This window comes from Lissotriton helveticus, chromosome 7 (assembly GCF_964261635.1).
Source record: "Lissotriton helveticus chromosome 7, aLisHel1.1, whole genome shotgun sequence".
NCBI classification, from domain to species: Eukaryota; Metazoa; Chordata; class Amphibia; order Caudata; family Salamandridae; genus Lissotriton; species Lissotriton helveticus.
The window spans coordinates 760,355,823-760,383,276 of record NC_136068.1 but is presented as its reverse complement, the minus strand read 5'-3'; the positions used below and the strand labels follow the sequence as shown (position 1 = coordinate 760,383,276).

Here is a 27,454-nt window from a genome sequence, read left to right as displayed (position 1 = left end):
GGCACTCACTCATATCAATATCAGAAATTAAACTTTTCGAGGAAGGCCGACGGCCTAATAATGATCTAATGACTGCCGCCGCTATTTATGGATCCTAATGTGCGGTCCATTACCGGTACATCTACCTGCTCCTTCAAACTAATGCGATATAGGCTATACATGTGATTAAGTTTAAAACAATGATTTATCTTTTGTCCTGAAGATGATGCTTTATACTGTTGTGAATAGCATTGAAACGTCGTCGACACTAAAAACACCATATGCAATATGATTTTATAATATTGTAATGATCAATGGTGTGTAACTGGTTATCTAAGTCTGTCATAAGTGATTACAAACATACAGACACATTTTATACCCTGCCTTTGGCCATTCTGTTTTTCGTTGGTTTGTTTTGTGTTCTGTGGGTCACGGCTGTGCCCACTTGTTATTTAATGTTTTGAATCACAATTAATTGAACCTATATGAAAATAAATTCTTGTCCGGCTGGACAAAAGACATACGATACATTTAAGCGTATGATTATTGTGTTTCTCTATTTTTCCTTCCAAAATAGGGACCATTGTTCTTTAAAATACGGAGCTACTGCCGTCACATCTTGGATGTCGCCGCTGTAGTTGTCGCATTGTGCGGAAGCCTCTCGCAACGTCGGAGAAGAGTGCCGTCACATCGCTGAACCAGGGTGTCGCTGCTGCAGCTGACGCATCGGATCGACACTTCTCACATCATCGGAGAAGCGTGCCGCATCTGGAAGTTCTTCACGTCTTTATTTCTTTGCCCCGGAACTTTGCCGCATTTCCATCGCTGCAACACTGTTGGTTGTGGAAGCGTCACGCATCGTAAGGTACATTGACTTAAAGTGTCGCATTTTAAGAACTGAACAGAACTAAGCTAAAACTACCATTTTAAGTATAGTATTGTGGATTTTTGTCATTTGTAGTCTTGTGTTAAGTCTATATAAAGAGTACTTATTGTTAATATACAACTGTGTGGTGTCCATCTGTAGTGTTGTCACTTGATTACTTAACAATATATACAAAACAATATATACATAAATACTCGACTCTAAATTGAATTTGAAATAAAATCATAAAAATATACCTCACGCCATTGATAAATTAATCACAAGTTAAGATAAATGATCTTATTACATTGCAGCAACTATGATGTCTAAGTAGTCATGTTGGAAAAATGGTCATGTTATAAAAAATCAGGTAAATACTACCTAGTGTTAAGGCCAATCGATGTCTTAGTGCCCAGTTCTAAAATGAATTTTGACTCCAGCTGACGTAACAACTTCTCTCTATTGCCACCTCTCCTTTGAGCCTGAACTGCTCCAATGACAAAATATTTAATAAAACTAAGATTGTTATTACGTGTATCTTTGAAGTGGCGTGCCACAGGATAGGATCAATCTGAGTTAACAATAGCTCTTAGATGCTGTAAAATGCTCACATGCACCTGCAGCTTAGTACTGCCCGCGTAGAGCAATCTGCAAGTGCCTCCGAGGACATACACGATTCAAAAGGGGGTGGTGATGGACAGAGTATCTGAATTAAGCAGAACACTCCTACCCAGTCAAAAGATCAGGGCTTGATCCATCACCGTTTTTTAGCTCACTGCACCATCCCAGTTCAGAACCTGGCTACATGCAAATTAGTCTGACCCTGGCCCAGTGCATCATGGGAACAGGGCAGACCAAACTACCAAGCCAATTCTTTACTGGGAAAAACGGTGTTGGATCTAGCCCTGATCTCTTGACTGGGTGAGAGTATTCTGCTTAATTCAGAGACTCTGTCCCTCACCACCCCTTGTTGTAAATTATTTTGTTCACCCTAAGCGTGGAAGGGTATACTCAGACATGAGTCCCTTGCTCATTGCACCATCAGGATTCAAGCAAGCCGGGCCGAAGACGGCTGTAATGCCAGAAACCGGTCCTCGGAAGCTTGTTTCCTTCCCAGTGTAAGAATTGGCTTTTGTAGTTTGGTTTGCCCTGTTCCCATCATGCACTGGGACAGGAACAGACTAATTTGCATACAGCCAGGTTCTGAAACTGGGATGGTGCAATGAGCTAAAAAACGGTGTTGGATCTAGCCCTGATCTCTTGACTGGGTGAGAGTATTCTGCTTAATTCAGAGACTCTGTCCCTCACCACCCCTTGTTGTAAATTATTTTGTCCACCCTAAGCGTGGAAGGGTATACTCAGACATGAGTCCCTTGCTCATTGCACCATCAGGATTCAAGCAAGCCGGGCCGAAGACGGCTGTAATGCCAGAAACCGGTCCCCGGAAGCTTGTTTCCTTCCCAGTGTAAGAATTGGCTTTTGTAGTTTGGTTTGCCCTGTTCCCATCATGCACTGGGACAGGAACAGACTAATTTGCATACAGCCAGGTTCTGAAACTGGGATGGTGCAATGAGCTAAAAAACGGTGTTGGATCTAGCCCTGATCTCTTGACTGGGTGAGAGTATTCTGCTTAATTCAGAGACTCTGTCCCTCACCACCCCTTGTTGTAAATTATTTTGTCCACCCTAAGCATGGAAGGGTATACTCAGACATGAGTCCCTTGCTCATTGCACCATCAGGATTCAAGCAAGCCGGGCCGAAGACGGCTGTAATGCCAGAAACCGGTCCCCGGAAGCTTGTTTCCTTCCCAGTGTAAGAATTGGCTTTTGTAATTTGGTTTGCCCTGTTCCCATCATGCACTGGGACAGGAACAGACTAATTTGCATACAGCCAGGTTCTGAAACTGGGATGGTGCAATGAGCTAAAAAACGGTGTTGGATCTAGCCCTGATCTCTTGACTGGGTGAGAGTATTCTGCTTAATTCAGAGACTCTGTCCCTCACCACCCCTTGTTGTAAATTATTTTGTCCACCCTAAGCGTGGAAGCGTATACTCAGACATGAGTCCCTTGCTCATTGCACCATCAGGATTCAAGCAAGCCGGGCCGAAGACGGCTGTAATGCCAGAAACCGGTCCCCGGAAGCTTGTTTCCTTCCCAGTGTAAGAATTGGCTTTTGTAGTTTGGTTTGCCCTGTTCCCATCATGCACTGGGACAGGAACAGACTAATTTGCATACAGCCAGGTTCTGAAACTGGGATGGTGCAATGAGCTAAAAAACAGTGTTGGATCTAGCCCTGATCTCTTGACTGGGTGAGAGTATTCTGCTTAATTCAGAGACTCTGTCCCTCACCACCCCTTGTTGTAAATTATTTTGTCCACCCTAAGCGTGGAAGGGTATACTCAGACATGAGTCCCTTGCTCATTGCACCATCAGGATTCAAGCAAGCCGGGCCGAAGACGGCTGTAATGCCAGAAACCGGTCCCCGGAAGCTTGTTTCCTTCCCAGTGTAAGAATTGGCTTTTGTAGTTTGGTTTGCCCTGTTCCCATCATGCACTGGGACAGGAACAGACTAATTTGCATACAGCCAGGTTCTGAAACTGGGATGGTGCAATGAGCTAAAAAACGGTGTTGGATCTAGCCCTGATCTCTTGACTGGGTGAGAGTATTCTGCTTAATTCAGAGACTCTGTCCCTCACCACCCCTTGTTGTAAATTATTCCGAGGACATACACGGCACAATGGGTTCTACAATTGTAGAATCCCTTTAACTCAATCTATGTAGACCTGAAAGCTATTGTATAGGTCAACACATTGACCCCAAATCCACACATGAATTGCATTTATAAAAACCATTTCATGAGGAGAGCCAATTGGTCTTCATATCTAACTCAGGGTTACTTTTAACCAATGCTTTCCTCATTGAAGGAGCTCTCCATAAGGTAAAAATCGGTTTACTAGGTACAATGTGACCCAAAGTAGCATCTGTTAAACAATTGGCCATTGTTGAATAATAATAGCTCTGATGCTCTTTTCCTGTCTGCTATAAGTGGTAATAAGCCTCACACCAGAACCGTTACCTTGTCCACTAGAATTACTGTTCTGGACTAACTGACATATTTGTATGAAGGAGCATTTCTTCTCTGGTTTTCATATTAGCTGTTGCCATAGCCTGATAAACTACTTTTTTATCATATACTTGTTTCAAGAACCTGACTTTGGCTTCTTGTTGACAGCTGGCCAGATCTTTTACTGAGCTACAGACCCTATGAATTCTCAAGAATTACCCATAGGGAATACTGTTGATCAGATGTTGTGGGTGGAAACTCAAAGCATGTAATGTCGAGTTCCCTGCTGTATTCTTACGATATAAACAAGATTCGTTCACGACATATACATGTACATCTAAAAAATCAATAGCCTGTGTGTCAACATGTGCTGTAAATTCCAGGTTTAGTGCACTGATGTTAATATGGTTAACAAAAGGGTTATATTTGCGTTCCGCAGCCTTTTCTTTTGTGCCTTTTTTCATGTTGACTCAAAAATATCACACAGTTACTCCAAACCAAAAAGTCACTGCAAGGTAAAAATTGCTTTAGCTACTGAACCTGATATTTTCCCCAAACCAAAGTGACTGCCAAAAAGTGACTGCACCATAAAAGTGACTATACCACTGCCATTGGCTTGTTTCTCTTTCTTCTGTCTCTTATTTAATTTAAACATCTTGCATCGCATCCACCTCAGCATCGTGTATATTACTATATTCTTAATACGGAATCACCAAATATGCCACTCTGTAGGTCTAGATAAACAAGTTAACTACCTTTGGAAACACTTTACTGGTGGACACTGTATCTACCTGCAGACTTCTCACCTTTTTAATATCTCGAGCTTCATTCTGGATCTGGAAACCTTTTGTTAGCTCACCCATGCCAGAAGTGGGTTTCAGTTCTATCTCACTAGACCCAAAAACCACCCGTCTGTGTGCTAATGTCAATTTCCAATAATTTTTTTGGGTGCAGTCAAGGCAAACCGATGAAACCAACGTCTTACCCTGATAGATGCAATCTTCAATAATATTTAGAGAACATAAGAACAGTACTATTGGTATATACAGCCACACACTGGGGATGAGGATGGGTCGGTGAAGAATCTGCAGGTAGATACAGTATCTACTCAAAAAAGCATTACCAAAGGTAAGTAACTTGTTTTTCTGATGGATACTTCTACCTGTAGATTCCTCACCTTATGAATTGATTCCCTCAGCAGTCCCATACCAGGAGGTGGGTGCAGGACTAGTTACACCAAAAACCCTGAAGAACTGAACAAGTGCAGTAATTATCCTTCCTCACATCGAAATCCAAACAATAGTGTTTTGCAAACGTGTGCTGAGATGACGAAGTTGCCGCTTTGCAAATATTGCTATTCAAACCCATCTTGCCAAGGATGAGGTAGAAGACTAAGCTCTAGTAGAATGAGCATGAATATCTTCTGGAGCTTCCTTGTCTGCCAGGGCACAGCAGACCTTACTAAACAGAGACACAGATCTTGAGAGTATCTGTGCACTGCTTTACCTTTAATTTTTCCAATGTATCTGTTGGAACTGGGCCTTTTTGCAGGGTTATCCCCAAAACTTCTTCCTCCTGTTTTTCAGACCATCTTTTTGTTGGCTTTAAGACCCTGGGAACTTTACCACTGCTGATCAGTGCTAAAATGCCTCTGCACTCTCCCTAAAATGTAAAGTAGTTGGTTTCTCCATGACTGGCTTATTTGATTTTCTAGTAAGTCCTGAGTATAGTGCACTGCGTGTGCCTAGGTCCTGTACAGCAAATGCTACTAGTGGGCCTGCTGCCACCCACATGAGTAGCCCTGCAAACATGTCTCAGGCCTGCCATGGCAGTGTCCTTGTGTGTAGTTTTAAACTGCCATTTCGACCTGGCAAGTACACCCACTTGCCAGGCCCAAACCTTTGCTTTTATTACATATAAGGCACCCATAAGGTAGCCCTTTGGGCAGGGTGCAGTGCATTTAAAAGGTAGGACTTGTACTGTTGTGTTTTACAAATACTGGTAGTGAAATACTGCAAATTTTGTTTTCACTACAGCAAGGTCTATCTCTCTTATAGGTTTTAATTGGAGCTGAATTGTAACATCGAACAAGTGTATCTGCCAATTGGGAGCTGATAGAAAATTGGAGTATGGTGTCTATGGACTAACAATTTAAAAACACATATTTTAGAGAAGGTGGTTTTTAAATTGCAGGTCTGAAAATGCCACTTTAAGAAAGTTTGCATTTTCTTACTTTAACCGTTCTGCGCCTCTGCCTGTCTCTGAATACACGTCTGGGTAATGATGACAGTTGGGCTGTTTGTGCATTCACTCAAGATAGTCACACAAAGGGAGCTGAGGTGTGCCTAACATATCTTGATGGCCCATCACCAGGCTGTTGGGCCTTCCTGAGCTAGATTTGTGTGAGGAGGTGGCACAGACTCCTGAAAGGGGCTGTGACTGTCCCCACAAATAGAAGTGTCCACCCCCTGTAGTGTGTCTGAAGCCAGAGCAGAGAAAGGCAGGGTCTTATGTACTACAAATACTTGTCTTTGATGTTTGCCTACTTCAAAGTCCGAACTGTGTATAAGTACTGGATCTGTGACACCATATACTCAGAACACTTCTGGTTGAGGACATTCTGCCAGGAAGAAGAGCTGAATGGCTCTTTTTGCTTTGCTGTGTTGGCCTCCTGCTTGCTGCTTCTGTACTGAGAGTGAAAGGACTGGACTTTGCTTTCTACATCCTGCTTCCAAGGGCTTGAGTTGAGCTTGCCTCTTGTTAAGAAGTCTCAGGGCCATCAAATATTTCACCTACAATCACCTGGACTCTGCTGCTGTGAGTCCTACTCTGCTAAGTGGTACAAAATCCAGTTCATGGGCACTTGAAAGTGAGTTCTGGTGATAAAAAGCAGAAAACTCAAGTATCGGACCTAAGCGTCGTTCCGAACCAGCACACCATCGCCAAAATTTGGGTTTTCCTAGGTGTGTAACTTATTTGCCCTGACTAGAGTGAGGGTCCCTATTTGGACAGTGGGCAAACCACTATCAACTAGACACCCCATTTCTAACAGTATCCCACAAAGATCTGTCCATCAGGTCTGAATTACATGTTCTGTTCACGTAGAAGATGACAGCTTGTTTGGGATCAAGGTGATTACGTTTTTTTCTCCTCTTTAGTATGATGTAGAGGAGAATAGAAAGTGGAAAGAGTGATTGGGTTTAATGGATGGGGTAACCACTTTTGGTAAGAAGGCATCCCTGGATCTCAGCAGCTATTGGACGAACAAAAAACAAGTTGAAGGGAGGTTTTACACTCAATGCTTGAAGTTCACTTATCTATCTAGCCGATGTGATCACAACTAAAAAGATTGGCTTGAATATTAATATTCGCAAAGGACAATTATGTGAAGGTTCAAACAGAACACACATTAGGTAGGTAAAAACCTAACTGAGATTCCATTGCTGTATAATAAAGGGCATATGACGGTTCTTGTTTGTAAGACCCTTGAGGAATCATAAAACAAAAGGAGATTTAAAGGGTAATGGTTGATCAAGTACATATAAAAAAGCTGATAAGATTGACAAATAACCTCTAACAGCAGCAACCGCTCAGCCCTAGAGGGCTAGTGAAAGTGCAAAACAGAGGATGCCTGATAAGTGAGCATGAAGAGAATATTTTGAGTTATCTGCACCCTATCTATATTCGCAAATTTGGCCCATTCACCAGATTAAATAGATTTGGTGGAATGTTGTCTTGAACACAAAGACACCCACCACTTCAGGAGATAAAGAAAAAGTACTCAGCTTGCCCCAGTCTAGCTCCAGGCATATTGGTGTAGGCTCTGGAGGCTGGGGCCTAGATCCTACCCCAGTGACTGCGAGAGAAGGTCTGCCCTGTGATGGTGACAGGTCAGAGCGAATAGGGAGAGATGCAGGTCTGCAGAACACACCCTGTGTGGCCAGTCCGGAGCAATCAGAATTACTTGGGCCCAGTCGTGGCAAATCTTCAACATGTGAGGAATCAAGGGTATGGGAGGAAATGCACAGTAAAGTGGAATATTCTATTTCAAGCAAAACACACACCCCAATACTCCTTGGACGGCACAGAATTTCAGGCAGTGAGCATTCTTGAGAGTGGCAAAGAGGCCCATCTGAAAATTCCCCTGACAACTGGAAGATGTCCTGGACTATTTGTGGATGGAGACGCCACTCGTTGAGCGGCAAGATGATTCTTGCTTAGACTGTTCGCTCGTATGTTGAGCACCTCAGCCAAATGATTTGCTACCACACAAATCTGATGGTCCTGAGCCCAGGACCAGAGTTGTAGAGCCTCTCTGAAGAAACAAGACAACCTCACTCATCCATGTTGGTTGTTAAACCACATTGCGGTCCAATTTTCTGCCAAGATCTGGACTGACTGACAGCAAAGGAAGAAGGGAAGGGAAGAAGGCCTTTAGAGCCAAACGTATCACCAGCATTTCCGACAAGATTTATGTGCAACATCTATCCTTCTGGAAACCAAAGTCCTCTTATCTCCAGCTACTCCAGAGGAGCACCCCATCCTAGAGTGAAGGCATTCATTATAGCTGCTGTCATTGGAGTGAGAAACAGATTTGCTTGAGAAAGATTGCTGTTCACATAACACCACTGCAGAGTCCCTTGAAATGTTGTGCAGACTAGTAGATCTACATTATGTTGGGACCACTGTCTGTGGAGGCATCAATGGAGTGCCATTGAGTGCCAGCATGCATGGGTGACCAACAGAATGCAGGAGGCTAGAACACGAAGCAGGTGTGGGACCACCAGAACTGGGATGATTATCCATTCTGAAATATCAGAATCATTGCCTGAATGTATTGAATCCTCTGAGGAGGATAGGCTTGATGCGATGTGGTGTCCAGTACTGCTCCTTTGAACCGGAAGTGCTGAGAGGGCACCAGGTGAGATTTGGGCATGTTGACCAAAGAGCTCAAGTCAAACAACAACTGAGTTGTTGACTGTAATTAGCGAGGTACCATCTCCGGTGACCAGGCTTTTATAAGCCAGTCAGTAAGTTAACGGAATCCTGGAAGTCCCTAAAGTTTGAGCCGCAACCACTGAAGACTTGAGGTGTGGAAGTGAGACCAAATGGAAGGACTGCAAACAGGTAATGTTCGGACCAACCATAAAGCAAAGATGCTTACTGTGATGAGACTGCAGGTTAGAGATGTGGAAATAGGCATCCTGTAGATCGACAGATCCCATCCAGTCATTGGCTTCCAGCTCAAGTAGAACCTGAGCTAGGGATAGCATTCTGAATTTTTTCATTTTGAGGATCTGGAGGTCTAGAATCGAGAGGAGACTACCAACCCTTTTGTGGAATCAAGAAGTAACTTGGTAACATTATTGACCCCATTCATGCCATGCAATCAACTCCACTACGCCTTTTGTAGCAAGGTGTGAACCTCCTGTTGAAGGACATGTGGATGGTCTTGTGGAAGCAAACACTGGTCTGGGAGGAATGGAAGGTGAGATTGTTGGGAGGGTAGGCATATACTCCTTCCACAATTTGTAAAACCCAAAGGCCTGCCGTCATGGTCCTCCATATGTGTGGAAAAGAGGATATCTGCCCTTCAGCTGGTCTAGTTTGATCCAAAAAGATTGAACTAGGGCTGCATCCCTGTTGTGGCTGGGGAAGAAGCGGGGGATGAAGAAGATAGGATGAAGAGGAGTGGAAGAAGATAGAAGGAGGGGTAAAACAAGTTGTTTTCCTCGGCTACCTCCTCTGTATTGCCCGTAGAGCGGGTTTGTTTGCTGTTGTTGCTGAGCAGAGTATTGTTGGCTCCATCAAAAGGAGGAGCCTCTACTGAATCCTCAAAACCTCTTAAATTGACAGAAAGTGGCCTTATTGTCCTTGAATCTATCAAGGTCTGAGTCCGCTTTAGTAAAAATAGAGACAAAATCCATCACACAGTAAGTCCATGAACGTAGTTTGGATATCTTGAAGGAAGCCTGAATTCTGCAGCATGCCTTCTTTAGGAGACTGAAGTCCCCATGGGACTAGCCACTGAATCTGCTGTGGCAAGGCTGGATTGTACGATCTGCTTTGCAGCTGGCTAGCCATCATGCATCAGCTCCTTGAAGTGGTCTTGAAGCTCATTCAACAGATTAGGAATGACAGCCTGAGCAGAGTCTAATAAGGTGTGTACGTATCGCCCCCTTAGGGTAAATTGTGTTGATAAAGTTGAGGGTTATATTGCCAGCTAAAAACACTTTTTTGGTGTATTGCTCTATCTTTTTATATTCTCTGTCAGATGGTGTAGTTGGAAAAAGAGGTAGATGTCAATTTGCTTGGGACTGGGATGCCATTGGTATATCTACGGTGGGGGCAATCTTACATGGCGGGAAAGTAAAGTCCTGCCATGAACTCCAAACAGAATATGACATGCCCCGTTCGAAGTTTTATAGGTACCTCCAGTTCCGGCATGCCTTCTTCCCCTACAAGGCCCATTGAGAATAAATACCCAACTTTAATCCCATTGAGGCCAAAGTCTTTATGGGAGAATTGGGTGACCATAAAATAACCAAGATATACCGTACACTTGTGACCAATGGCCCTACTACACTGAATAGAACACAGGACGCTTGGCACCTCGATCTAGGCCCCATAGATGACGTTGGTTGGGTTGAGGCGCTGAAGTCCCCACGCAGAGTGGCTATCACTGCACATCGCAGACTTATACAATTAAAATATCTCCACCTGCTCTACTTCACTAGGTACAGGCTTTGGCGAGCGGGACTGTTCGCTTCCCCTCACTATCTGCGATGGAGGGTTGCAGAGGGTACTCTCATACACACTGTGTTGCAGTGGACGACGCTGTCAAGGTTTTGGCGAGGGGTGATCATATGCCTCTCAGAAGTTTTGGGATTGGATATTCCATTTTCACCGCGATGCTGCATATCACAGAGAGAATAGGGAGCAATAGGTACAAGAGCCATTTACTGTTTCTTGATCTTACGCTAGCGAAGCGCGATAATGCCAGGGCATAGAAGGATATGTCCCCGCCATCGGTTGGGGCCTGGAAGAAGGGCCTTGATTTCTCTATGGGTTTGGATACCGGTTTTCAAGGACAGGGGGTGCCTGCAGAAACATCCCAAAATATGGAGGAGGTGGGCGGACTATCGGGAACTTTACTTGGAACCTATACCCCCTTACATGTATTATTGGGGATTTGCCATGAGGACAAGATAGCAAGACAGCCTGGACAATATTATGCATCTCTTCAACTCAGGTGTCTGGAAACTGCATGTTCTAGACTCTATATCGGGGATATGGCACTCCGGTTTGTTATTAGGTTTTTTCCCCAGATATTCTTTATTTCTAAATTGCATTATTTGCATATTGGTAATGTTGGCCTCAACATCACTGTTAAGTATTTTGTGATATTGGTAACCTTAGACATACCAGGGCTGATTTGGCTGTTTGTGAAAAAAAAAAGATGTCAATTTGTTGGAGCAAGAAACTTGCTTCACCAGGCTTTCTGGTGAAGGGTGTGTCAACAAGAAATCGGAGTCACCAGGAACAGGCTTATAACGGCTTATAACGGCAAGCTATTGGTCTCGATACAACTGTTGATGTTTTAGGCTTTTCCCAAATAGCTAGTACAGGCTCAGAGAGAGTCTCAATAAGGAAGAGGAGTGTCAGCAGAGTGAGAGATGGAGTGCAGCATCTGCTTTTCCCCCACAGCAGGGCAGAAAACCTGTTGGAGAAAAAGGTTGCCACTCCTGGGAAGTGTCTAGACCACTTGCATCCTTAGACTTTCAAAGTCTAAGTCCATTAAAAGTTGTTCTGCATCTCCTACAGAGGAGCATAATCTTGGGGATCTGTTTTGCCAAAGAGGAACATATGTTGCTTAACCAGCCTCTGTGTTTTTCTTCTAGAGTGATGAGTCATACAAGGCAATAACTCAGATGATAAGGGCTCTGTAGTTTGGGGTGCCAAAGGCATTGTTTGCAGCACTGGTGACTTTGTCTATGGCAACGATGATCTGCTGTAATCAGATGGAGATAATGTTGCAATGAAGCAGAGTCAACTACAACGTTGGTGTGGCCACCACCAGTGTCAGGTTTGTAGGTGCCCAAGTGACTGGAGGCAATGGAAGGGCATAAATGGTTCCTGTTGGTAGGATGCTGGAGAGCCTACCAGAGAATATGCCAACTGTCCCATGGGGCCAGTCAGCACATTATAGGGAACCATTGCTCTATCACAAATATTGAATATGGTGATCAAAAACAGAGATGGATCTGTCCTAGGTGTTGGAACCCGGGTATGGGTGTCCAAACTGGTTCCTTGGATTCAGAACCGCAGGACGAACATTGGCTGCAGCCAGTTCCAGGTCAGATGGAACCACTGGCACCAGGTTATCAAGAATTCCCCCTCACCCCTGCCGCTTGCTGACAGCAGCGCAGTCCGGGGCACGAACATTGCAAACAGCCGGCGGGCAAAGGAAACTACTAGTACCAGCATGCCTAGCGCAACCAAAGCACGGACCGGAAACGCCCATAAAAAGGCATAGACAACCAAGGAAGAGCGTCGGATATTGGGATCCTTGCCGGCCTTTCCTGTATCTGAAGACCGCGGACCCGTGCCTTTCACTACAGCAACCGCGGACTTGTTCGGAGCTTCAGCGACATTGCGGGGGTTAGATCGAGCGGCTGCTCTCTTCACCCCCGTCCTAACCTCCTCGAGGTCGACTGTTGGTTTTGCACTCCAGAGTGAGGAACAGGCAGAGACGCACACCACGGAGGTGTTTGCCGCGTCTCTGCTTGGGTTTGTGTGGAACCTTTGTACTGGGTGGAATTAGCGTCTTGATTTCCTAGCTTAAGGTATTTAGAAGATTGAGTGGCTGCTCTCTTAAACGCCATCCAGCACATCACGGTTGAGTGCCCGGCTGGGCATTCCCGAGTTGGTAACCACTGCGCCTGAGCCTCATACAGGCGCAGAATACCGGCTACACTGCCAAGACCCATTACCAACGATCGAACAGCATTTTCGGCCGTTACTTAGTACAGTGCACTCCATTGGAGAATACCGGGACCGGTATTCATGCGGAGGACGGTTTGAGCAATAGCCCGACGAACGGACCTGGGCTGTTAATGGGTATCGTTGAACTACTTTCTTGTTTATTCCAGAGAGAACTATCTGGTATTGGTTTCACCGTAACACTTTATTTTCTTCATGTATTAATATTACAGCATACAAACTAATAAATACCTATTGGGGAAAATAACATTGGTGGTGCATTATTGAACGTGTTCTCTTCTGTCCTTCCCCGATCCCGAGAACACCTGGATGGTTACACAGGTCCACTGGAGCCACCTACGTTGATGGAGAGCTGAGTGTCGTATCTTCCTCATTTTCTGGCTGTTCTTGAACTGACACCAGAAGGAGTGAAGTCGAAGCCCTCTTAGAGTTGCTTCTGGAAGGCTGGGGTCATGATATCTTTTCTTCTTATGCGATCTCTTCTAAGATTTGAAACAGTGAGGTGATAGAGATTTTGTCTTTGAACGAGATTTTCTGTGTCTAGGTTGAAGGGAGGGAAGGAATGCCTTCAGTGCTAGGCGAATCGCGAGAAACTCCAACAGGTCGATATGGAGCGCAGACTCTGCCGGGAACCAGATTCCTCTGATCTCCACCTCTCCCAGGAGGCCGCCCCATCCCAGAATTGATGCATTGGTCACCACCGTGAGATTTAGTTGGGTAAGGGAGAGGGATCTGCCTCTGATCCAATCCTGGTTCGTTAACCACCACTGCAGTTGTTGTGCAGTTCCCTCCGAAATCTGGACGTAGTCAGAAAGATTCCCCTGATGCTGCGCCCAATGGAACTTCAGGTCCCACTGCAGAGCCTGCATATGCCATCTGGCATGATCCACCAGCAGGATGCAGGAGGCCATGAGGCCCAGCTGTCTCAGGGTCGTTCTCACCGAAATCCGGACTAGGTGCTGAAACACCTATATCATAGCCTGAATATCTCAAACTTGCTGTTTGGGAGGATAGGCCCGAAACTGCACTGTGTCCAGAACATCCCTGATAAAAAGGAGCGGCTGAGAGGGAATTAGGTGTGACATCGGCACGTTGATAGTGAACCCCAGGAAATGCAGGAGGTCCGCCATTGTCTGGAGGTGGGAGAGGACAGCCTGGGGCGAGGCCGCCTTCAACAGCTAGTCGTCGAGATAGTGGAAGACTGGAACCCCTGATCTGCGCAGGTGAGCTGTGACCACCGCCATCACCTTGGTGAACACCCAAGGGGCGCTGGTAAGGCCAAGGGGGAGCATGGTGAACTGAAAATGCTTGTGGTCTACCGTGAACCTCAGGTAGTATCTGTGGGCTGGCAGGACGGGAAATGGAAATAGGCGTCTTGCAAGTCCAACACCACCATCCAGTCTCCAGGGTCATGGGCATACAGGACCTGAGCCAACATGAACATTTTGAACTTCTCCTTCCAGAGGAAGTGGTTAAAGGCCCTGAGTTCTAGGATAGGACATAGGACCTTGTCCTTCTTGGGCAACAGAAAGTAGTGGGGATATCAACCACAACCTACTTCTGGAGCAGGAACACTTTTGATAGCTACCTTGGCCAAGAGAGCTGAAACTTCCTGGCGGAGATGGTGAATCCTGCCACTCACTGACTACTGATGGGCCTGAAAGGTCAGACTAGGAGGGTTTGGCGGCTGCTGCTGGGGGGAAAAGGTGGACTGGCCTGCCCGCTGGCTTCCAGACCCGCGCAGCTGGGTCCCATGTCTGCGACTACACAGAGGCTGGGCAGCTTGCGTGGGCCGGTGGATTGACTGAGCAGGACGTGGTGGGGTGCCCCTTCCGTAGCCATGAAAGGCACGAAAGGAAGACTGTGGTGGACGGGAGGGCACCACGTGGCCCAAGGATCTGGCCGTAGCTCAAGAATCCTTAAAGTGCTCCAGCGCTGAGTCTGCCTTGTCACCAAAAAGGCGATGGCCATCGAAGGGCATGTCCAGGAAGGTTGCTTGTACATCCCCCGAAAAAACAGGCGTCCTCAACCAGGCATAGCGCTGAAGGGCTACTGATGTAGCAATCGTTCTGCCCAGTCGGTGGTATCCAGTCCACAGCGTATCGTGAATTTTGCTGCATCTCTCCCATCTGACACAGCTTGGGAGAGAACAGCCCAGGACTCCTCCGGAAAACTGAGGCAGCACTTGCGCAACCATTCCCCAGATTGTATGTGCGTATCGGCCAAGAGGCACGCAATATTCATGGACCGCAGTGCCAAGCTGGAGGAAGAGATCATTCTCTTCCCAAGATGATCCAGCTTCATGGATTCCCTGTTTGGAGGAGCAGAAGGGAATGCACCCTCGGAAGAAAAAGCTTGGACCACCAATATCTCAAGGGAAGGGTGTTGGGTTAGGAAAATGGGATCGCCCTGGGGCCTGGCGATGGAGGCGGGCAATCCTCCGTTCCACAGGAGCCCCTGTGCTGGGTTTGGTTCAAGTGCCCAGAACGACATACGTGAGGGCTTTATGAAGGGCAAGAGGGGTTCGGAGGAAGTTGCCACAGGTTGAAGCACCTCCGTCAGGAGATTAGTCCAGCCTGCCTTTGTAGTGAACTCCAGGCCCAAGGTCTTGGCAACGCTACGCATCACCACAGCATAGGACGCTCCCTCCTCCGTAGCCACGATAGGGGGAGAAAGCATGCCAATGTCTGGGGAAGTGTCCAGGCCACTGGCGTCACCCAAATCCTCTCTCCAGTCCGGTTCTTCAAGCTGGTCTGCCAGAGGGTTCAGCGACCCCTCCAAGTCCTCATCACCACCCTCAGGGAGATAGGAAACACCTGGGATGAACAAGGGAACTAAAGTACCCTCCGGCATCGGTTTCGACGTTGGTCCGGCTCCATTTCGGGGATGAGGATGGGGACGGCCGGGGGCACGGCCGATGCCGGGGGTGTGGTCGCCGGGGAAGGTCGATCGGCCGCAATCCGGAACCAGGCATGGATCGACGGGGGTCCATCCCGGGCCCGAGCCGGCAGCATCGAAGGCCCAGGGGCCCTCCGTGAGGTCAGAAGGCACGGCAGCGGAGTCGGGCTGCTCAAAGATTCGATGGAGGGCTTCGAAGAATGTACAAAGCTGGGCAGGGGACGCTCCGGCTCCTGGAAACGGGGGGAGGCGCGGAGCCGTCCCTGAGTCAGGCACCGGAAACGGAGCCTTAGAGCTACGACGCTCCGGTTCCCGCATTGCATCAGCTGACACACAGGGAGAAGGCGAAGAGTGACAGTGCTTCTAGGCCTTTTTCTTGTGGTTCAACTTACCTGAGGAGTGCGAAGACTTGGACGAGGTGTGGTGGCTCCACGACCGATATCGATACCTTCCTCTCGCGCGAGACTGGGAGCAACGCAGAGCTGACTGCCAGGCCTCCAAAAGCTTTTAGGACCTCTCCCGCAAAGACTTTGGATTCGTGGCCCGACAGTCGGAGCACGACTTTGGGTCATGGTCGCGCTCCAATCACCAGAGGCACACAAGGTGTGGGTCCGTCAAGACTTGAAGCCGGTCCGACGATGGGGCATACCTCGTGCATCAGGAGTCAAAGACACGAAAATAGAAGTCGACAAAAGACAAAAAAAAGTTTCGTCAAAAAGTGACTAAGAGGCGGATCTGTGCTATTCTGGCGCAGAAAAAAAAACTGATGTCAGCGCACAGGGACGGCGTCTAAGTAGGCACCGCAACGTCACCCCGGCGACCACGATGCCGACAACGGATGTGGAGTCGACCGACACCACCTACCGACGTGCATGGGTACAGCGGAGGAAAACATTCTCCAGATCTAGTCTGATGCCTGGGGGTAATTCTAAGGTAAGGTGTCAGGCTCCTTGATTTGGATTCCTCAGGATCGTGCTGATGCTCAAAGGGGGTCCACCTCTGAACCATCCCAAGTCTGGACTATGAATACCTACAGACTGTTGAGGTGATTGAGCGGGGGAAGGAAAGGGTAGGAACAGCAGGGAGGGGGATCTGAGAAGGAATAAAGAAAACAACGTAAATGTCTATGTCTCTTTTCCTTTACCCTCTAGTTTTTACATATCCCCTCTGTATAATAATCCCTACCTGAACAATAAAGATGCATAGCTGTCTTCAGAAGAGAGAAGAGGGTGGAGGCATGTTCATGATACTACTATCAACGAAAGCAAACAAGTAAGAACAGTTGAGAGAATATACCTACGACACTGAACACTTCCTCAATGCTTTGTTGACCCTCATAAAACACATACCAAAGAGGCTTGCATCATACAGGTTACTGCAAGTCTGTGTCTTCACTACCCCTCTTTAATGCTCTCTCTTCTGGGATTTAATATAACATAAGAAAAAAACATTAAAGCATGGATGAGAGTATAAAAGGCTTTGACAACAAATGATGGTCTCTGCTTAATTCAAACAATAAAGGACAAGGGTTGTTAGGGCACAATACTCCTGCAATGTCTCAATGTTCGCACTCGGTATTCCTTGCAAAGCGGAACAAGGAACTACTGACACATATATGTTTGTTCTCAGGTTCATAATATTCCCAAAAAATATCAGACAATATCTGAGGTTAAAATGCACAATTAATGCCACACAACTCAGGATTCTATTATCGCGGGTGCGGCTTATCTCCCTGCATGAAACCGGTATTCCTTCAGTTTCTCCAACAGGGAAATGGCCACCCAAGAACCACTGAAGGCGCATAAACTCCTCTGTATGAGACCGCCAGTCGGCAGATCCCAGCCAACAAAGGAGTCGTTGGAAAACAGTGTAGAAGTCACCGTAACAAAAGCTGCAGCGGCAGTTCCAAGGATTTGTGCCTGAGCACTCTTACCGCCCATAAAGTAACGTTGACTTGAAAGAGAAGTCCGACTCTGCAAACACGATCGAATATTCGGCGGGGCTGCCAGGTTTCTGTCGCCTTTTGACCCCGTTCCCGGCGTCACATCCGAGTCACGTGATGTGGGCTCGCTATGGACGCCGGGAATTGTAGTTTGTTGCTGGTATTTCGGAGCTAGGGAAAGCGCTGAGGGCAGTTAGTGCGCTACCGGCATCCGGATTCTGACATAAGGAATCTATAACTAATAGTTTCTTTCAGATATAAAGTATAATAAAAGCATTCCAAGAAGGCTGCCTTGCATGGAAATGCTTGCAAATGCATGGACAGCAGTGTTGGAATGGATTTTGTTACATATTAAGCCATACCTGTTAGATTTGCCAATGACTGCAAACTTCAGGGAAGAGTCAAATCACTTCAAGAGTTGCAATTTAGTAACCTTATTGCTTTTGAAAAGGGGTATGATGTGATTCTGACAACTCACTATCTGATCCTTCAAAACTATGTTAAAGTAATTTTAGTCAGCCAATGGACTCCTGAAGCCTCCAGTGTTACAACCTGTGGCAATAGAGACACCTCCTAACCTAAAAATGTGTAGGACAGGAGGTGATACAGCCAGTGTACCTCGTACAAAAAGTGTTCTGCGGTCACAAAACCTACAATTCACAACAACACAGGGTTTGTAGCCGTAAACCACCTTTTATAATGTAACAAAGCTCTTTAACAAGATTCTTTCGGACTCGTAACGGGGTTTTTGATACATTATGAATAGCTGGAAGGTCATGAAAAAGGTGGTCCCTCTATTTGGGATTCGAAATAGAAAGCATGAGTGAATTTTCTAAAGGCATTTGCGGTTGCAAAACATTGATCAGTTACTGACTCCCAGTTGGAGTAGTAAACGATTTGCAAAGGGAAATGGTCCTCGAGTGAGTTCTGAATCATGTCGGTGATCTCGGGGAGAGAAGGCAGCGATCCAAGTGAATAAGAAGTTGAATAGTTAAAGCCTCAGTCCACAAACACTACTCTTGACATTGGGAACAGATTAGCTGTGCCTCGGTTGTATCGATTAAAATGTGTTAATGTTCAGGAAAGGTGTGATTTCTTAAACATGTAACTTTGGATGAACGTCGTACCTGCTGGCACCAACTGTAAGAAGAGAAGGACAATGCCTCCGAGTAACAGTACACTCGCCATGGTGTACCGCCTTGGCAGAGTCTTGAGGAGCAGCCATGCTATGATGTATGCGGGAACTTCCACAAGGGCTGACAAGAAGCAGTTCAGATAAGGGTCCCCGTGTAGATTTGGAGTGTTGAGAGAGAGACCAAAGTATCCAACAGTTATAGTCATCCTGTAATAAACAAGCACAGCATTCAGAGGCGGAAATTAACACTCTCAACTCAAATTGAAAACATGAATATGTTACATCTCCAGGTGGAGGCTCCTGAAATCCGTTTACAATATGGGAAAATAAAAATAGAAGTGTTCATGTCCTTCAAGTTTAAACAGCTAAATCCTAATATTTTTTTTTATTCCAGCCACATCTCAGGTTCCTACTTTTGCCTAAAAGTGGGGATAATTTTGGTTTGGGAATCGAAGAAGAAGGACTAACCGCTTTAGGGATAAACAGAATGGAAAGCAGTGTCCAATAGAGAGCGAGGAGGACAGGCAAACAAAATACTGGGCAGATCCTAGTCACAATGTGTTTCCCTCAAACAATATGCCAGTACTGTAGGCTTTTTATCGAACATGTGAACACTATCCCAGATTACACTTCTGCATTTGCCCACCACAGAGCCATGTCTTCACGTGTTTTCTTGGTGTGGGGTGTCACTGTAGAGATCTGTGCAACATAAATCATTGACATTGTTGATTGCATTTCCTTTGACTGTGATTGGGGACAGGTCTCCGACCAGAATCTAGCTGCAAAAGAATAGTTAGACAGAGCTGTGGGGTGGGTGTTGGTAAAACAAATGGAACAAGAGAGCAAAAAAGGACTGATGGCAGAGGGGGTGGAGAGAATGATGAGTGCAAAGAAGGCTAGATGAGGGAAGGTTGTGAAATGGATGGATTGCTGGCGAAACTGATGATTGATAGAAGGATAGAACAATGAAAAACAGAGAAAAGGATGGAGAGAATGATCGATGGATGATGCAGAGAAAGATGGTGAGTAGGTTGAATGGATTGCAGGAGGGAAGGAGCGAAGGATTGAGAAAACAAATGAAGGATGCATGATGGTTGAATGTATGGATGGAAGAAAGGAAGGAGATAAAAAGACAGACGAAGAAGAAAGAAGGATGGCTGGAAAAATACTAGATGGATGAATGGATCGAAGGCTGGAACAAAGAAGAAGTGAGTTATATAATAAAGGAAGAAATTAAAAGAAAGATGACAAACTCCCCGAAAAATGGCAGGTTGTTCACACCACTCTCTCGCTCAGTACTATTTAAGATAGGGTTCAGATTCAGGTTCAGAGTGGGGGTATTATATTGCCCAGGCTGATTCCTTGCCGAAGACTATGACTGAGATGTCATGAGTGAGGTCATCATGATGTCATTTTAAATGGCATGGCAAGACAGGGGATCAAGTTTTCCACTCTAAATCCATTTGCTTCCCACTTGAACAACTGGCACTAAACGAGGGAGAAACAATGTTCAGCATGCGAATCTCACGAATGTCAAATGCGGAGCAAATGCTCAATTTAATAAAAATGTACACGTGGCTTTTGCAATTCAAATGCATTTTTCTATAGGAAACTATCCTCAAGGATATCTCAAAACCCAAATATTTTAATAGCATGGTGGGTTTTCTACCATTTAGTGCCCATTCTTGGTTGGTGAATTTGTGTACAGACATTTTGGAGACATAAGGAAAACGGTGACTGTTCCTTAATTCATATTAGCTTATGATCAAAATACGAAAAAAGGGATACATTTTCGAAAATGGCAGATGTTCCATGCTGACTGAAGAGTCCATAAAATGTTAAGAAACACTGGCTAAAAACAAGAGTAAAAGGAAGCTCAGAGGTATAGCCGATGCTGCAGTATGCATGAGAGCAGGCACTAATCCTGACTCTCCACAGAATGTCATACAGTCAGAGGAAAGACCACCCCCACACACTCCTGGTCTGGAAACAATCCGACGAGGATAACAAATATACCCCCATGCCAGGCCGAGGCGTAATCGTTAAACACTTCTAGCCATCCCTGGTAGAAACATAAAAAGTCCCCAGAGTTGCCAAAAGCCAGGAAGGAAATAAGGGGTCAGCACAACCCTGAATTAAAACCTAATCTTGAGAGCGATTACATTTCACACACCCACACATCGCCCACACGGTACTAGGTGGTTTAGGGCCCCAGTTGGCATTACTTAACTACGGAGGGCGAGAGGCACTACTTACAACCTGCCTTGCTGAAGATTATTATTTGCCTCCCTTTGCCCTCCATGGCTGAACTGTAACGGGGAGATAATCGTTTACATACACCTGCTTGGCCCAGTGCCAGGGGTATATAGACTATGGCAGGTGTAGCATGCAAGTGTGAGAAAGAATACATTTTTTTTACACTACTTGAGCCTTGACTAAGTGTGAGGGGATGAATCTTTTGACCATATCCCACCACGTACTAGGAAAGTTCACTTGAGTGCATATAACTTCCAACTTGCCCAAGGGTGGGGCTGAATATTGCCTCCCACCATGACCGAAGGGGATTAGAAAAACACTGGGCACAACTAATGTTCCTTTACCATCTGCAGCACTGCCCCTGCACAGTTTGCAATTGTTGTTAAATAATATATCGACACTACATTAAACAACACACTTCCATAAGGGTCATAATCATTCCAGTTTCTTGATATCTCTCTCCCCAAGACTCCTTTCCTGGCATACAGGATGAAAGTGGGGCAATACAACTTTTTTCTCTAAATTCACAATGCATTTTTCTAAAGGAAACCTCGGATTGCTATAGGGGGTGATACTTAAGGAAAATTAAATAACTCACCAAAGAATATGTACATTTTGGTGTCTGGAAGTCGTAAGGAAGACCTATTCCAACAAACGTTGTTATATTGATTTTCTAATCATAAAGAACTGGGTTTTCTGCCTGAAAGCCCTGCAATTGCTCTAGCCGTGTTCATTGGCCCACTGGAACAATGCATACGAAATTCTAAGGTATTGAGAAGCGATGTTTAGAAGCCTCAAAATGTATCTCCTATAAAATATCATTTAAAAATAAGCACAATGAGCGCTTAGAGATTCACACAGAACTCCCTCGTTATCCAGTGTGTGTGCTCATCCAGGGAAGCAATATAACATTTGTATCCTTGGTGTTGTTAACTTTTTAAGATTAAAGGCTGTGTCATGCTCTTCGTGTGAGCGAATACAGTTACAAAAGTAGCAAACACATTCCGATATTAGGGAAAATAATTCTACACAGACATTTTTTTTTCAAGCAAATATTTAATATTATGAAAATAATGATTCAAATAAAACTATTTTTAAAATAAAACTCCCATCCATAGACAAGAACCCCACTGCGGAACCCCCAGGAACATTAGGTTTAGGTTTTCAGGTCCTATGGAGAAAAGATTCGCCTAGACTTTTTCTGAGGCATCGCTTTGCTATTCCTGTTTGATGTCAAAGCGTGGCTATTCAATCCCAAAACACAGAGATCTAAAGGCTACCACTAGGCGTGAGGGATTAAGCAGTGGACAGGATGGATGCAGTGCTGATAGGACATATCCCCAGAGTCAGATGCCCGTAACAGCATTGGGCAGCCTCTCAACCTGGAACTATGCCAAAATGCAGAAAGAGTAATCTAGCAGCAACGTGGGGGCAAGAGTCCAGTGTGCTCATCGAAGACCAGTTACTCCCAGGGACCTCAAAAACAAACTAAAACAAAATGCCTCAGAAAGGTGGGCAAGTGGGCAAAGCTTTTAAATTATTCATTCTGATGGAACTACGACTCTAAAAACGATTACTGAATCACAGACTGTACATGCACAATTGAAATTCATATTATTCACCTACCATATAAATGCTGAGAAAAGGGTGATTGTGCGAATATTCCGTGTTTTAATTAGGTCAAGGAAGTTATGAGGTCTTTGCTTGTGGGACTCCAATTCTGGTGTCTGAAAACACAAAAGAGATAAAAAAAGGACTATTATTAAGTGTAGACCTGGGAAACTAAATATATTTATAAATAACCATGCGTCTCTTTTGGTGTGATGGAAGGTCCAATAAATTCTAATAGTTGCATTGTCATTGTCATGGTAGTAAAAAATAATAAAAAACACTTATTATAGCAACTCAAAAGTATGACACTTTGGGTAATTTTTAGCACAAAAGGACTGGAAAACAGTTTTGAGACCAGATGGCCATGTATGGGCACATTTCAATAAATGTTCTGTATACCTCCAGGGTTGCAAAACTGTGGCAAACTGGATTCTTGTTGCAGTACCCCCCACACACATACTTTTTGCCTGGTTTTTGATGCAACTTTGACTGAGGTGTCCTGAGTCCCTGCTAACCAGGTTTCCAGTACAAGTGTTCTTTCTCTGAAACTGTACCACAATTGGCACAACTTTACCACCCATATAAGTCCCTAGTGAATGGTACCCGTGGTACCTATGGCATTGGGATTGAAGATGGTCAACTAGGGCTGCAGCACAAAATTGTGCCACCCCAGAGACCCCTAAGGAAGACCATGTATTGACGGACACAGAGAAGAAAAGGAAAAAGAAGTGCTGCTGACCCAAGGACTGAAGCCCTGCTTCAGAAAACTGACGCCAAACCCTGCCTGCAGCCTTAAAGATTTGACAATCATGGTGTGCTGTCTCGCCCTGCAACTGTGAGGCCTCCAAGAACCCAAGAGACAGAGCACCGCCAGCCTTCTGCAAATCACCAAAGAGCTCCCTTGGAGAAGTCGCAAAAGTCCCCTTTCTGCTCCCCAATAACTCTGATGCAGCATCCAAACCAAAAGAGGTACATAAGCTCTGGAGGGTCAGATCTGTCTCCTGACAAAGTTTGGAGACACCAGGACCTACAGAAGTCGTGCCATACTAAAACCCGGGATACCAGACACCCCGAAGAATTTACAGATATGAAGAGTCCAAACTGGACTCCAACTACCCAGGAAGCAAGCATCTGGCGAGGGACGCCAAGAACCTCGGGGAGATTGGGCTACGGGGAGCAGTGTTTAACTGGTTTAAGTCCTTTCTTGCCGGCCGCCGGCAAACGGTCTGTGCCCCTCCGTTCTCCGCTGAGATGCCACCTCTCGAGGTAGGGGTGCCGCAGGGCTCTGTTTTGAGCCCTACGTTATTTAACATCTATATGGCACCCCTGGCAGCTCTAGCGGAGTCCTTCGGTGCCCAGATCGTGTCCTATGCTGATGACACCCAGCTGCTTTTTACCAGCCAGAAGGGGTCAGACTTTGATGGGGGGCAGATCAGAGGCTGTCTGGGAGCCGTCTTTGATTGGTTCGAACGGCACAGCCTGAAATGCAACTCCGACAAGTCGGAGCTGCTGTTTTTTGGCTGTCCCGCAGACCCAAGATGGCAGGCCTGGTGGCCGCCGGCTATGTTTCCCCCCATAGCTGTGTCTTCCAGAGCCAATAATTTGGGGGTTCAGATAGACGATGGTCTTACCTTGAAGCCTCAGGTCTTGGGTCTTGTTGGCAAATGCTTTGGCATTATTAAAATGCTGCGAAAATTTCTGCCTCTGTTGGCTTTTGGTCATCGGAAGGTAACGGTCCAGGCACTCATTGGGTCATGGTTGGATTATTCCAATGTTCTTTACTTGGGCCTGCCGGAGTTTCTTTTTTCCCGCCTGCAGGTCGTGCAGAACGCTGCTGCTCGAGCCATTTACAGGCTCCATCGCAGAACTAGTGCCACTTTTTTTATTGAAAAGTCTTCACTGGCTCCCTGTTAAAAAACTTGTGACTTTTAAGGCTCTCTCACTGACCTTCAAAGCGCTTCACGGCACTGGAGCTAAATATATAAGAAAGCGTTTGGCATTCTATTTGCCTACGAGGACGCTAAGGTCAGCTTCCTTGGCTCTGGCCCAAGTCCCCTCCATCAGACGGGCCAGGATCGGTGGACGCTCTTTCCGCTTCCTGGCTCCCAAGCTTTGGAACGCCCTGCCAGTGTCCATTAATCTCAATGCGAGCCTATTGGGTTTTAGGAGGGAGCTAAAGGCCTGGCTCTTCATCCAGTAGGTTAATTGCTCGGTCCCCTCTTTCCCCAGATTTCTGCCTCCTGTTTTTATTAAAGCGCCGGGACACTCCCTGGAGTAGCCGTGCGCTATATAAATCTATTTTAACATTAACATTAACCGTGTGAGACTCACTTTGTGAGTGGCCCTGCAATCCCATAAATCGCCTCTGCCAAGATGTCCCAAGCTGCCTGCTCCTGACCGCAAGGATATCTTGACGCATGTCGCCCGGCCCTGGTAACCACAATCCAGCTGAGCTCCCTCGGTCCTGAGGCCCTTGCAACCTGCTCCCTTTAGTGGGACCAACTCAAACTTACATTTAAGTCCCTTTGTGCAGTGTGTTTTAAAGTGCCCCTCTTTTTCGTAGTGCACCAGCTACCAGCAAACTCAGCACCCTGTTCCTGGTTGAATCCGGGATGCTACTGAGAATCTGCTGGTGGAACATTGGGCCTGCCCTTACTACTTACCTAAATCCCGAAGATGAACCTTGAGATCCAACTGTATGATTTTTACTGCATTTTCTTATTTCTACTAATTTACTTCAATGGTGCGTAATTGTGCACAAAAGTAATTCATTTTGCAAGCTTTGAAAATTCATATCTTAAAAAGAATTTACTGAAGAATGAAGTCCTTAGCCTCAAAAACTATATAAAAATCAATGTAATTTTTGCAAATTTGTTTCTGATTTATTCTTGAGTGCATCTCATTTATTGACTCCAAGTACAACAAATGCTTAGCACTACCCTCTGATAAGCCTAACTGCTCGCCCACACTACCACAAATAGAGCGTCAGTATTATCTACTTTTACCTCTGTCTACCAATCTGGGTGTCGCTGGACTCTCTACACAGTCTACTTTGTTTTAGTGCAATATATATATATATATATATATATATAGAGAGAGAGAGAGAGAGAGAGCCAGCGTCGAACAATAGCACTCAGTTCAGACACTGTGCAAAGTTAATTATAGATAGAACATTACAAAATGATTGGTGGAATTCAAAATGTGATGAAACCACGGGACCATGAGTAACTGAGTTACTATAATAACCTTTAATTACTCTGTTGTTCAGTTCCTGCGCATCCCCAGAGACCAACACATCAAACATGAGAATTCTGAGGTTGTGGCAGTACAGACCAACTCAAGAAAGGCGGGTAATGAAGAACACATTGATCTGACTGATCATCTGTTCTGAAACTGGCTTGCACAGATCAATGTTGTCCTGCTGCGAGTGGAGCAATATAAATAATGATCTAATTTTCCTCCTTTATAAGAGCATGTCTCTGTAAAGAAAAATACAGATGACTAATTAGCTATAAGTAAGAGCTGATGAAAAAGCAATCACACTAATGTGAAGAGGTAAGTATAGTCTGTCAGAGAGACAAAGGCAGCAATATATGGTTCAGCAAGCATTAGCATGTGTGCCTTGAATATTGACACAGATATGTACGCACGTCTATAAGCACAATTATCAATTGTGATTTACACTTACTATTTATAAAAGTCTGAATGATTTCTACCTCCCAGCCTTTTATGCAAAGAAGAAGGTGGGAGCTGGAAGTCACCAAACAATGGAACATTTAATTAAACAGGTTTCAGTTTTCCTGTTATGCCTAAATTATTTTGTTCTGAAAACCAACATAAATCTTAAGAGGAAAGCAGCACGATTTTCCAGAGTGAAGGATCCAAAACTGATAAGCTCTCCCACCTTTATTTTACTTAATAAACCATATAACACAAAATAAACAAACATTAGCAAAGCCAATCAATTTTGTCTGAAATAACTAGGTGTAGAGTTATTAGCTTTGCTAATGCTTATTTGATTTGCAATCACACCAAGTAAAAAGAAAATCTAAAATGGCCACCAGTACATCAGCACTCGTGCACATACGCACAAGAATGGACAGCTGGCTATCCTGGAATGTTTCTTCATTCACTTTCAGATAAACCCCATTCCAAGATGGCCACCTGTGCTGCAGCATGCACGCACACGTATGATTTGCCATCATGGAATGATTTAAAAATAAGAAAAAGTAGATATCCGTTGTTAACTGAGAGCTAGCTCATTAAATATCCTATTTTCTGGATACCAACCTGGATGCCGCCTTCATGTCGGTCCAGCAAAACATTATTTTGCTGTTGAATTCTTTTGGGTATCAGTGTAGAAATCCTGACCAGTCCCACCTGCTATTCAGATCTCTGAAAGACAATTAAGTATTTTGGAATTTTTTTATAGTTATAGAGCTGTGCGTCTTTTCAAGTTTACTCCAACGTGTTCATGTTTATGGGTCAGTTGGAGTTCGACCAGTTGTGGGTCAAGGCCCCTAAATGATATCCCCTGCTCACATAATGGTATGGTAGGATAGGGTCGAGTAAGATATGCTAAGCTATGTTCAGGAATACTATGATATGTCATGGTGCACTTTTACATAGATATGTTTTGCTTGCTGTTTTCCACTGCTATTTCCCTTATATAAAATGCAGCAGCTTTCACGTTTATTTTCA

At 45.2% G+C, this 27,454-nt stretch overlaps 1 protein-coding gene across 1 annotated transcript in view; it reads right to left on the bottom strand.

Annotated features, from left to right (window-relative positions):
• Nucleotides 1–27,454, bottom strand: part of LOC144769114 (organic cation/carnitine transporter 2-like) — a 739,817-nt gene that overhangs the window by 196,973 nt on the left and 515,390 nt on the right. Inside the window, exons 6-7 of the mRNA XM_078653116.1 lie at nucleotides 22,769–22,869; nucleotides 18,879–19,093 (exon numbers count right to left, since the gene is read on the bottom strand). Coding sequence (XP_078509242.1) covers nucleotides 18,879–19,093; nucleotides 22,769–22,869 — 316 coding nt within the window. The remainder of the gene's footprint in view (nucleotides 1–18,878; nucleotides 19,094–22,768; nucleotides 22,870–27,454) is intronic.